At 38.7% G+C, this 12,999-nt stretch overlaps 1 protein-coding gene across 20 annotated transcripts in view; it reads right to left on the bottom strand.

Moving 5' to 3' along the window:
• LOC115218076 (unconventional myosin-IXAa) overlaps nt 1-12,999 on the bottom strand; it is a 446,542-nt gene that overhangs the window by 214,242 nt on the left and 219,301 nt on the right. For all 20 annotated transcript variants that reach the window (XM_036507998.1, XM_036508006.1, XM_036507996.1 and 17 more), the window contains exons 6-8: nt 8,159-8,259; nt 4,794-4,848; nt 810-887 (exon numbers count right to left, since the gene is read on the bottom strand). In XM_036507998.1, the coding sequence (XP_036363891.1) occupies nt 810-887; nt 4,794-4,848; nt 8,159-8,259 (234 nt within the window). The remainder of the gene's footprint in view (nt 1-809; nt 888-4,793; nt 4,849-8,158; nt 8,260-12,999) is intronic.

Raw genomic sequence — 12,999 nt, 5'->3', positions numbered from 1 at the left:
TAAAATAACAATGACATTGCCTTAGCTTTTAACCATCCATATAGCTTTTACAACTTGTTCATACAAAAGAAAACGCTTAAAAAATCTACACAAACAACAAAGACCTATCACATACAATAAGATTCGATTGTCAATAACAGAAACTTACTATATACCATATTTTCCAACAAACAAGTCAACAAAGTACATAGTGTAAACATGTAGTGTAAAAATTCATACACTGTCACTATCTTTCCATATCCTGCTGCATTTTATATGGAAGCTTTGCTCCTTCAAAGTCAACTTGGTGTATAAGTCACAAAGTACCTTATTCTTGGCTGTAAATTTTTGTCTTCAAAATTCAGTTTGTATGCCAGAAAACATGGTATTATATTTCGTTTTGGGATTTGGTTTGCAAGATTCTTTATGTGAGCTCGTGTGTTGAAACATATTCTGTTGTGTCTGGGGAGAGTCATTTTCTTTTTGTGCCTTCTAATTTAACACACTCACCGGTAAAATTTCCACATTTTTTTCTCTCATTTTTATTTTCCTAAAATTTTCATTGTGTCTTGCAACCTTTTCAATAGTTTTGACTCTCAAAACTATTGAAAAGGTTGCAAGACGCAACGAAAATTTTAGGAAAATAAACATTTTTCAAAAAAGTGGAAATTTTACCGGTGAGTGTGTTACATTATAAGGTACAAAAAGAAAATGACTCTCCCCAGACACAACAGAATATGGTATTGTATATTACATTTCAAGGTAGATGATTCTTAACAATTCAGACAACCTGCTTTATTAAACGGTTAAGAGTCGGGGAAAGAACTTACCTTCAGTAAATTAGATATCACAGTGATAACAGCTTCGTTCCTAATCACTACAGATTCATCATGGTGGAGATCTCCTTTCTGCGGAAAGACAGAAATATACAATGTAGGAATATAGATTATAGAGAGAATATACAACTGTCATATGCATCATCATCTTCATTTAATGTCTGTTTTCCATGCTGCCATGGGTTGGACAAAAATTAAATTCTATAGGCTTATATGTATAAATTGCATATAATCAACGGCAGCATTTGTCCTATTTTTCTGGACTGCCATGTTAGCTTGGTGATAACTATTAATATCCAGTACTACTGCCATACTCTCTTTTAGAGGAACTTAGAAATATTAATATATATATATATATATATATATATATACACACACACACACACACAAATTTCTTTTTATATGTGCTTAAACCTACATGTGTGTATGCATACTTATTTGCATTTACATAAGTCCAGCCCACGCCAGCATGGAAGGCGGATGTTAAGCAATGATGATTATGATGATGATGATATGCATTGTGTGTGTGTGCGCGCGCACACACACACACACACACACACACACACACACATATATATATATATATATATAAATAAGAAAAAGCCCATCCAACCGATGCAAGCAAAGAACAGTAGATGGTCATGAGACACACATTTGTAATTAACGCATGTAGTCATATACACACACATACACAAATGTACACGCAACCATAATCAACCACATGGCGGCGAGCTGGCAGAAACATGAGCACGCCAGGCGAAATGCTATGTGGTATTTCGTCTGCTATTACGTTCTGAGTTCAAATTCCGCCAAGGTCGACTTTGCCTTTCATCCTTTCGGGGTCGATAAATTAAGTACCAGTTACGCACTGGGGTCGATGTAATCGACTTAATACCTTTGTCTGTCCTTGCTTCTCCCCTCTATATTTAGCCCCCTGTGGGTAATAAGGAAATACATAATCAACCACATGCGTACATGTGTGCCGAAATAAGTATGCATATGCGTGCATTCAATTGCACATGTATATCTATAAGTATGCATGTGAATATGTGTGTGTGTGTGAGTGTGTGGGTGCATGCGCGTGTATGCCTATGATCAAGCATGTGCGTAAATGTATGAATAAATATATTAATTATCAAATGGAAAACAGGATATCAGAGTAATAGGTAAAGAAGTGGGTGATACGAGTAATGTGATACAGAGTAAACAGTGAGAATGACGTAAGAACGAAAAATGTTGAGAAACTGTAATATATAAAGCAGTCCAAATAACTATATATATATATATATATATATACACACATATCATCATCATCATCATCATCGTTTAGCGTCCGTTTTCCATGCTAGCATGGGTTGGACGGGTCAACTGGGGTCTGTGAAGCTGGAAGGCTTCGTCAGGCCCAGTCAGATCTGGCAGTGTTTCTACGGCTGGATGCCCTTCCTAACGCCAACCACTACGCGAGTGTAGTGGGTGTTTTTTACGTGCCACCTGCACAGGTGCCAGACAGTGCTGGCGAACGGCCACGAACGGATGGTGCTTTTACGTGTCACCGGCACGGGGCCAGGCGATGCTGGCAACGGACACGAACGGATGGTGCTTTTACGTGCCACCGACACGGGGCCAGACAAAGCTGGCAACCGGCCACGAACGGACGGTGCTTTTACGTGTCACCGGCACGGGGGCCAGCCGAGGCTGGCAACGGACGCAAACGGATGGTGCTTTTACGTGCCACCGATACGGTTGCCAGACAGAGCTGGCAAACGGCCACGAGCGGACGGTGCTTTTACGTGTCACCGGCATGGGGGCCAGCCAAGGCTGGCAACGGACACGGACGGATGGTGCTTTTACGTGCCACCGACACGGGGCCAGACAGAGCTGGCAAACGGCCACGAACTGATGGTGCTTTTACGTGTCACCGGCACAGGGGCCAGCCGAGGCTGGCAACGGACGTGAACAGATGGTGCTTTTACGTGCCACCAACACGGTTGCCAGACAGAGCTGGCAAACGGCCACGAGCGGACGGTGCTTTTACGTGTCACCGGCACGGGGGCCAGCCGAGGCTGGCAACGGACACGGACGGATGGTGCTTTTACGTGCCACCGACACGGGGCCAGACAGAGCTGGCAAACGGCCACGAACGGATGGTGCTTTTACGTGCCACCGACACGGGGCCAGACATATATATATATATATATATATATATATATATATATATATACACACACACACACAAATATATATATACACTAACACACACACATATGTGTACACATATATACATATACACACACAAATACACATACATCTGTATATCTGTATATATATATATACACAAACACACACACATATACATATACATACATGTATCTGCATATATATATATATATATATATATATATATATATACACACACACACACACACACACATATACAAACACACATACACACACATCATACACATACATATGTACACATTACACACACGTATATATCATCATCATCTTTATCGTCATTTAATGTTCGTTTTCCATCCAGACATAGGTTGCATGGCCAGAGAACTAGAGGTCTGCACCTAATGCCCAGATGTCCTTCTGAACATGCATACACACACACAACTACAAGCATAACCATGTAATAAAAATCCTCACTCTGTAACCACATGCTTAGGTTAGTTCCAAGAGATTTTTTAACCAGAAACAGACAACAATATATGTATCTATATATAGTTAGTTAATCCAAACATGAAAGCACAAAAAAAAACACAACAATGCGAGGGCGTGGAACAAATATAGTATTACTGGACGCTCAGGAAAGAAGGAGGGTTTAACGTTTCGAGCGGAGCTCTTCGTCAGAAACATAGAAGGAAAGATCCAGAGAAGGGAAGAGAGAGGAAAAAAATCGCCAACGGTACACATGCGGTCACATTTTGAATATATATATATATATATATTCATTTCCATAGGATCCTACCAGAAGCCACCATTATTACACTTTCTGGCTCGATTGGCAAGCATGACCAACTGAGAATAGGAATATTTTCCAAACATTTCATTCTTGATCCACCCCTAGATCTCCTGCTGGTCAGCTTGGCCTGAAGGATTTGCCTGGCATTTCATCTTGCAACATTTTAATCACAGGTCCTTAGTACCAGATCTGTGACCTCTCAATGTGTATGAGTAGTAGCTCGACCTGAGAAACTCCCTGATCTCCAAACTACGCATATTTGTCGAGTAATATTATTGCAGAGATCCTTTGGAAGAAACTTATGTCATCCATTTGTATTTGTAATTGAACAGATTTGGTCATAACTCAAGTTTCATGACCAAAAGTGATAAGCACAGAAACCAAATTGCAGATAGCAAGTTTGGTTATTTTTACCAATCTTTCCTCTTCAGGGAATTGAATGCAGGAACTGGCAATCCTAGCATCCAATTCAGCCTCCTGCTTCCCAGTATAAAAGAAAAAAACAAAAAAAAAAGAGTAAGGAGGAGGAGTGGCTGTGTGGTAAGTAGCTTGTTTACCAACCACATGGTTCCGGGTTCAGTCTAACTGCATGACACCTTGGGCGAGTGTCTTCTACTATAGCCTCGGGCCGACCAAAGCCTTGTGAGTGGATTTGGTAAACGGAAACTGAAAAAAGCCCGTCGTATATATGTATATATATATATATGCGTGTGTGTGTTTGTGTGAGTGTGTTTGTCCCCCTAGCATTGCTTGACAACCGATGCTGGTGTGTTTATGTCCCCGTTACTTAGCAGTTCGACAAAAGAGACCGATAGAATAAGTACTGGGCTTACAAAAGAATAAGTCCCGGGGTCGAGTTGCTCGATTAAAGGCGGTGCTCCAGCATGGCCGCAGTCAAATGACTGAAACAAGTAAAAGAGTAAAAGAGTAAAGAGTAAGAAAATGGCATGTCTGCAAGGACCAGGATTTTTTTTTTTTTTAAGCTTTGAAAAGAGAAAGTATTTATTTACCTTTTTGAACTCCACGTTACCAAGATGTAACACAGCAGACAACACAGAGAAAATCCTACATCGAGGGGGGAAAAAAAGAACAAAAAAAAATTAATAAAAAGAAAGCAAACAGGATTTTAGAAAAATACATTAAATTTTTTGCAGAGAAATCCAATGAATTATTTCAAAAATTTCTGTTTACAGCAAAGTTAGCAATGTATAGAAATAGTTTCAGTGAAATTCAGTAAATTATTCTAAATATTTCTATTAATAAGCACACAAGAATGGCTATGTGGTGCTTAAGAAGCTTGCTTTTGCAACTCAGGATCTCATAATTGAAAAACAAACTTCTTCACCATTTGACTATGCTGTGCACATACATCATCATCATCAGCAGCATCGTTTAACGTCCGTTCTCCATGCTAGCATGGGTTGGACGGATCAACTGGGGTCTGTGAAGCCAGAAGGCTGCATCAGGCCCAGTCTGATCTGGCAGTGTTTCTATGGCTGGATGCCCTTCCTAACGCCAACCACTCTGTGAGTGTAGTGGGTGCTTTTTACGTGCCACCTGCATAGGTGCCAGATGGAGCTGGCAAACGGCCATGGACGGACGGTGCTCTTTACGTGCCACCCGCACTTATAAATAAAATAAATGCGCCCTTTTGAAGCCTAGCCAGGCTCATGGGCCCGGTTTCCTGGTTTCACTGGAGTATGTGTTCCCCAGCTGGACGGGATGCCAGTCCATCGCAGCGTTACTCATTTTTGCCAGCTGAGTGGACTGGAGCAACGTGAAATGAAGTGCTTTGTTCAAGAACACAACGCGTCGCCCAGTCCAGGAATCGAAACCACAATCTTACGATCATGATGCTGACACCCTAACCACTAAGCCATGTGCCTCCACATACATACATATACAATAACTGAATGAATCACCTCTCTCTCTCTCTCTCTCTACTCAGCTAGGAAAGAGTAAAGTTGAAATATATTGATTGAATGAGACAGTATCCATTCTTAAGGGCTTAAGGGCTTAAGTAAGAAGACCCATATTCATATACTGGATCTTGTCTCCCACTCTCCACCCATTTTTCTTAACCCTTTAGTATTCAAATTACTCTGTCAAAAGTAATACTTATTTATTCACATTGTTTTGAGTTAATCATGGATTATCTCATAGCTTTGAGATTTTTGAGATTTCAATGATGTGATTATTCGCTTTTAGAATAAAAGGCAACACACTGTGTTCTTGAGCAAAACACTTCATTTCACATTTCACATTAGGGGCAGGATCCGGCCAGTTTGAACATAATGAAGGTGGAATATTTGGGCGGGATTTGATCAGATTAAATACTAAAGGTTTAAATTGAGAAGGGTGTCATTTGATGGGAGATATGACTGCTATTTTTAGCAGGCTGAGTGGCAAAGACCTTGATCGGCTCATATTTCTATATATAGTGACAGATTGATTAATTGGCTCATTCATTCATTCTTTCATTGATCCAATAACGTTATCATTTTGCATGCTGGGAAGAAGAAAACACACCCACAGGCAACAAAAAGATTAAGGTTTCACATGTCAGTGTGTATATATATATATATATATATATACACATATATATACATATATATACATATATATATATATATATTATATATATATATATATACATATATATATTACACATATATATATATATATACACACATATATATATATACACACACATATATATACACATATATATATATATACACATATATATATACACATATATATACACATATATATCATATATATATATATATTATATATATATATATATATACACATAAATATATACATATATATCTATATATATATATATATATATATATATATATATATATATAATATATATACACATAAATATATACATATATATATATACATAATATATACATATATATAATATATATATACATATATATATATATATATTATATATATATATATATATATATATATATATATATATATATATATATATACATATATATATATATATGTACATATACATATATATATGTATATATGCATATATATATAGATATATATATATATAATATATATATATATTATATATATAATACACATATATATATATATATCATCATCATATACACATATATATATATATATCATCATCATATATACAAATATATTTATAACCTCAATGTTTCACCATTAGCTGTGTAACAGGAAAAAGTAAATAAATAAACAAACGAATAAATAATGGGATAAATGCTAATTAAAGCTTTCTTTAATGTGATTTAGAAATTAAGCATCAATTTAAGCAATTATGTATAATGAATAGTGTTGTGTTGATTAGAAAGACCATAGAACTTTGATATAACAATGAAGGCTAGTCAAGACAATAAGCAACTTCTGACACAGTCACACTCAATCTGCTAGAAATAGCAGCCAAACTTCCCTAAAACCACACCCTTGCTTAAGATTTGGAGACACTGGGCAGTGTGGTTTTAGATATATAAAAATGAGGGCCACCACTGACCAAAGGGCAGCCAAAGACTGCTGTCCAAGTTGGGGATTAACTCTTTTGTATTCAGATTACTTTATCAAATCCAATGCTTATTTAGTCACATCATTTTGAATTAATCCTGCGTTATTTTGTAGCTTTGAGACTTCAATGATGGGATTATTTGTTTTGGGAATGACATTGTAGGGGAGGTGTGAGAGGCAAGTTCTAACTAGTATGAACATAAAACAGGTAGAATATTTGGGCCAGATATATGCTGTGGGAAAATTGTTGGTTATATGTTGTGGGAACATTGTTAGCTATAGACCATGGAAACTTTGCCTGTTATATGCTGTAAATACATTGCTACTTATACACTGTGGGAACATAAACAGTTATATACTGTAGGAACATTGAGTCATATGGAGTGCATATCATTTACAAGCTACATACTGTGGAAGTATTCCAAGTTATATGCTGTGGGAACATCACTGGTTTATGGGCTGTGGGAACATTGCTGATTACATATTGTGGGAGCATTGCTAATTATGTACTGTAGGAACACGTAGTTATGTGCCATAGGAAATTGCCTGTTATATGTTGCAGGTACATTGCTAGGTGTATGCTGTAGAAACATTGACACTGATTATATGCTGCACAGATCATAGCTAGTTATAAACTATAGGCTGTGGGAACATTGCCAGTTATATGCTGTGGGAAAAGAATATGAGAGGACAATGCTCGTGATCTTTGATTCATTGGTTACCCTCACTTGGTCTGAATGCTTCTAACAGAGTGAACTCAATACAGGTGCTCATGGGTCAAGAAGTGCTGGAAGATAAAATACAACAAACACATTGAGTCCGTTCTAACCTGTGCTGTCTTTCAGTAGAAAAACCAACCATTTCCATAGACTGCTTTAAACGGGCAAATTCATGCTCTTCATCGACACCATCAACAGTATAACAGTTACTCTGCAACAATAAAAGAAGGAAAAAGACAATGAGATTACATGTGAATGGAGGAAAGAACAAGAACAACAAAATGGCATTGGTACAATTGGATTTTATATACACAGACTAGCTATTTTGACCCGTGCTTCGCTCGGGTTTCGGTGGTGGTGGTGTTTTGTGCGTGTTGTTTCCTTTTCCTTTTCTACTTTTATTCGTCTTCTTTGCCTGGTTCTTTTTATTGCCCTCTTCTTTACCCCCCCCTTTCCAAAATCCCCCAATTTTTTACACCCACAATTAAAGATAACTGCCTCTAGCCCCTGCAGCAACACGAAAAGCCACCATTATTCAAACAGCGCAACCTGTCTATCCCGTTAAACTCAATTTTTCCCATATTCTTCACCATGGCAACCATACAGTAGCCCCGAGCGACTTGCAACCCTCCTCACACCATTGCCCACCCTATTTTACCCCCCACCCCGTGTAAATTTTGACGCCAATCCGACCCCATCTACCACCCCTTAAACAGTTCCCATCCCAAAATGAGACAAATAACCAAGAAATCAAATAACTTTTTCGCATTTCAGCTTTATAGATATTGATTTAGCATTTACCATTAGAAATACAAATGAGATTAGGAATGCTCAGCTGAAGAGGGGTGTCCCCTGTATCCCTCTTCAGCTGAGCTTTCCTAATCTTGCAGACTTGTGAGTACTGGTGCCATGTAGAAAGCACCTGTGCTGGTGCCAACACAAAAGCACCCATGCTGGTGCTATGTAAAAGCATTCTGTACACTTTGTAAAATGGTTGGTATTAGGAAGGGCATCTGGCTATAGAAACTATGTCAAAACTGACATGAAGCCCAGGCAGCTCTCTGGCTTGCCAGCTCCTGTCAAACCATCCAGCCCATGCCAGCATGGAAAACAGATATTAAATGATGATGATGATGATGATGGTGGTGGTGGTGGTGGTGGTGGTGGTGGTGGTGGTGGTGGTGACTTCAGGCATTTTAAAGGTGTTCGTAGATTTAAATAGGATTCATGTCTCCAGAGACACAGGCGTGGCTGTGTGGTTAGGAAGCTTGCTTGCCAGCCATGTGGTCTTGGATTCAATCCCACTGCATGGCACCTTGGTGCATGTGTTTCTGCGATAGCCCCCTGCCAACCAAAGCCTTGTACATATATTTGATAAACGGAAACTGAAAGAAGCCCTTCATGTATGTGTGTGTCGATATCATGTGACAGTTGCAAAGAGCATCACCACCATACCAAATTGAGAGTGGATATGGTAATGTGTCTGTGTTTGTGCCCCACCCCCTCACTGCTTGACAATAGCTTTTGGTGTTTACATCCCCGCAACTTAACAGTTCATCAGAAAAGACCAACAGAATAAGTACTAGGCTTAAAAAATAAGTCCTGGGGTCGATTTGTTCAACTAAAAGCCCTCAAGGCAGTGTTCCAGCATGGCCACAGTCAAATGACTGGAACATGAAAAAGAAAAACAAAATGCTATTATTTATAGCTTTATGCGCTTTGAGATCCACTATTCCAAAACAAGAAACATATTGCCATTTAAATCTCAGCACTTTTGATTTCCTAATTAAAATAATCCAAAACAAATTTCGTAATTTCAAACAAGTAGATGACAGACCTACCACTTAATAAGACATAACTATAACAAAAATGGCTTTGAAATACATTGAAAATATGTTACGTGCTCTTCAGAAAGTCAACAGAGCAACATCTAAGGTTACTAGAATATGGCCAAGCGGAACTGATGTGGTGACATAGATCAGCCCAAGACTGCTAACACTTCAAGAAGCATGGCTTATTACAAAACCTAAATTAATACAGCAGCTGTCAGTTTATAGTTTCTGCGCCAAGGTGGAACTCAAATCTCAAATAAACCTCTTCAACTCTGGCAGACAGGAAGGCACAAATTCTGAAATCTTGACATATTTATTTATTTAAGAATATTACCGAGTTTCTTTGTGATATGATTCCTGAAATAGCAGCAGCCTTTTATTACAAGCAGTATTTCTTACACATGTACGTGTAGGGGAGGGCTTAACAGAATCATTAAACCAAACTTAAATGGAGTATAATGGAGACTCCATGTTTTTTTGTTTTTTTTTGCTTTTAAGATTTCCATTACTAAAAGAACTTAAACCAACAAAATCAAAAGAGATTAGTTCCAGGTAATGCTTTTAGGAATTATATAAACTGACAGCGTAGAATAATAAGCATCCGTTTCTAAAAGAGTGTTAAATCTTATTACTAATTAATAATTAAATTATAAAGAGGGGTTGTTCACATGTTTGACTAATCAAAAAAAGGGTTTCGTTAATTTCAATGTGTTCAACAATAGAAATAATTACTGTAGTGTAAAATGTGCATTGATTAGGGAAAATATGAGAATTTAACTAGAAAGCTTGATGAGACAAACATTTGTAATTATCTCCCTTACTTGCTCAGCCAAACAATAATGTTGGCTCCAAATTTTGGCACAAGGCCAGCAATTTCTGGGAAGGTGGCTAGTCAATTACATGACCCCCAGTGCTCAACTGGTACTTATTTTATCAGCCCCAAAAGGAAAAATCCAAAGGTGACTTTGGCAGAATTTGAACTCAGGAGCATAAAGACAGATGACATACCATGAAGCTTTTTGCCCAGCATGCTAATGATTCTGCCAGCTCACTGCCTTTGGCCAAACAATGGTATTGGTTAGCCCCTTAACCATTTAGCATTTAAACCGGCCATATCCAGCCAAAATTGTTCTACCTGTTTTATGGCTACATCTGGCCTCTCATATCTACCCTACAACATCATTGTATAAAACAACAATCACATCATTGAAATCTCAAAGTTGTGCAATGAAGTATGATTAGGCATGGCTGTGTGGTAAGAAGACTGCTTCCCAACCATATGGTTCTGGGTTCAATCCCACAGCATGGCACCTTGTGTCTTCAACCAAGGCTTTTGTTAGTGGATTAAGTAGAAGGAAACTGAAAGAAGCCCATCATATATATATCTGTGTGTGTGTGAGTGTGTGTGTGTGTGTGTATGTTGTATCTACATTATCATCCATCGTCGCTGATGTCTTTACATCCCTAAAACTTAGCGGTTCAGCAAAAGAGCCCAATAGACTAAATACCAGGCTAGAAAAAAAAAAAAAGAAGAGCTGATCAAGAACTGAACCCAGAACCATAGCTGTGTGGTAAGAAGACTGCTTCCCAACCACAGGGTTCTGGGTTCAGTTCCACAGCATGGCACCTTGAGCAAGTGTCTTCTACTATAGCCTAAGGAAAAAAAAACCCCTGTTGCTGCAGTTTTTTTGTTTGTTGAGCGAAGCAATCTTCGTCCCAGAGTGTAGTGGGACAAGTCCGAAACGTGGTTCTTTGCTATTCGTAAGACCCGCAGAAGAGAAAGCAGGTCAACCCCCGACACCGAGAGCATCGACGGATGGATGAATGCGCATCCAGGTTCAGCGGTTGCGTAGGAAGTCGGGGACAAGAAACAGGAAGAAAGAGTGAGAGAAAGTTGGAGTGAAAGAGTACAACAGGGGTCGCCACCATCCTCTGCCAGAGCCTCGTGGAGCTTTAGGTGTTTTCGCTCAATAAACACACACAACGCCCGATCTGGAAATCAAAACCATGATCCTCCGACTGCAAGTCCGCTGCCCTAACCACTGGGCCATTGCACCTCCACTGCTGCTGCTGTTGTTGCTGCTGTTGCTGTTTAGCTCTTGATCAGCTCTCAGCTAACAGATCTAAGATGAGAGATGATCCAGTTATGGTTCTCCCAGTCTTTTTGGAAACCATTGTATGTCTGTATCTAAGACTAGAGTTTGCCGGTCTCTTTCCAAGAGGGATTTGACTGACATTTCTACCACATCAAGAAGAACCCCTGTGGAGGTTTGGCGTTATTATTGTGGTGCAAGACAAAATAGAGAATAATGTTTCTTCCAGGCAAGGACTTTTATTAGAGAGGAAGGAACTCCACCCAAACACGAGTAACTCAACCCTTATCACAACACTACTAATGAGTGTGTCTGTGTCTGTGTGAGTGTGTGTGTGTGTGCATGTGTATATCACAATCTTTTATTTATATATGTCCAATAGTACAGGTTCTCTCTCTCTCCCCTCTCTCTCTTCCCTCTCTCTCTCCCTCCCTCTCTCTCAAACATATACACCCCAGTCTGTAACATACAAATGTAAATATCAGGGCAATAGCAGAACCCGCTTCCAAAACAATAAAGAAAAAAGAAATACTTGCTTTAGATGAACACACTATTAATTAATTGGTGCATAGTAATTATAGCCAAAGGAAGAAATAAGAATGAGGAAGACATTAGGCAATTAATAGCAACAAAGACTAGCTGCTAATTTAGCATAGCTCTCAGAGTGACCTAATAACTAATTATCTTACCTAATTGTTTAGGTAAGTTATAATGTCGTACTAACTTGCTTCTGACTAACAGCAGTAATAAGAGTAATTGCAGGTAGAGGTAGAAAACGTAGCTCGTAATGCCACTCCTGAAGATGGCATAGTTAGAAAGCAGGGGTACCAACATTCCGTAGACAAGGTAGTCTGATTAATAGCAAACTCTGTCTGCAGTAAAGGAAGTGATATAAACAGTATTATCTTCTAGAAATGCCAAATTTTGAAGTGTGGGAGGCTTTGTCAGATAACTCTTCTCCTTTGGTTGTTTGCTATCATTCAAGCTCTCCAGAAATTCAAAATTATGTCAGTAGGGTCTCTTGTC

This window comes from Octopus sinensis, linkage group LG12 (genome assembly GCF_006345805.1).
Source record: "Octopus sinensis linkage group LG12, ASM634580v1, whole genome shotgun sequence".
Classification (NCBI taxonomy): domain Eukaryota; kingdom Metazoa; phylum Mollusca; class Cephalopoda; order Octopoda; family Octopodidae; genus Octopus; species Octopus sinensis.
Note: the sequence above shows the minus strand (reverse complement) of the source record. Positions and strands in the feature narration are given on the sequence as shown.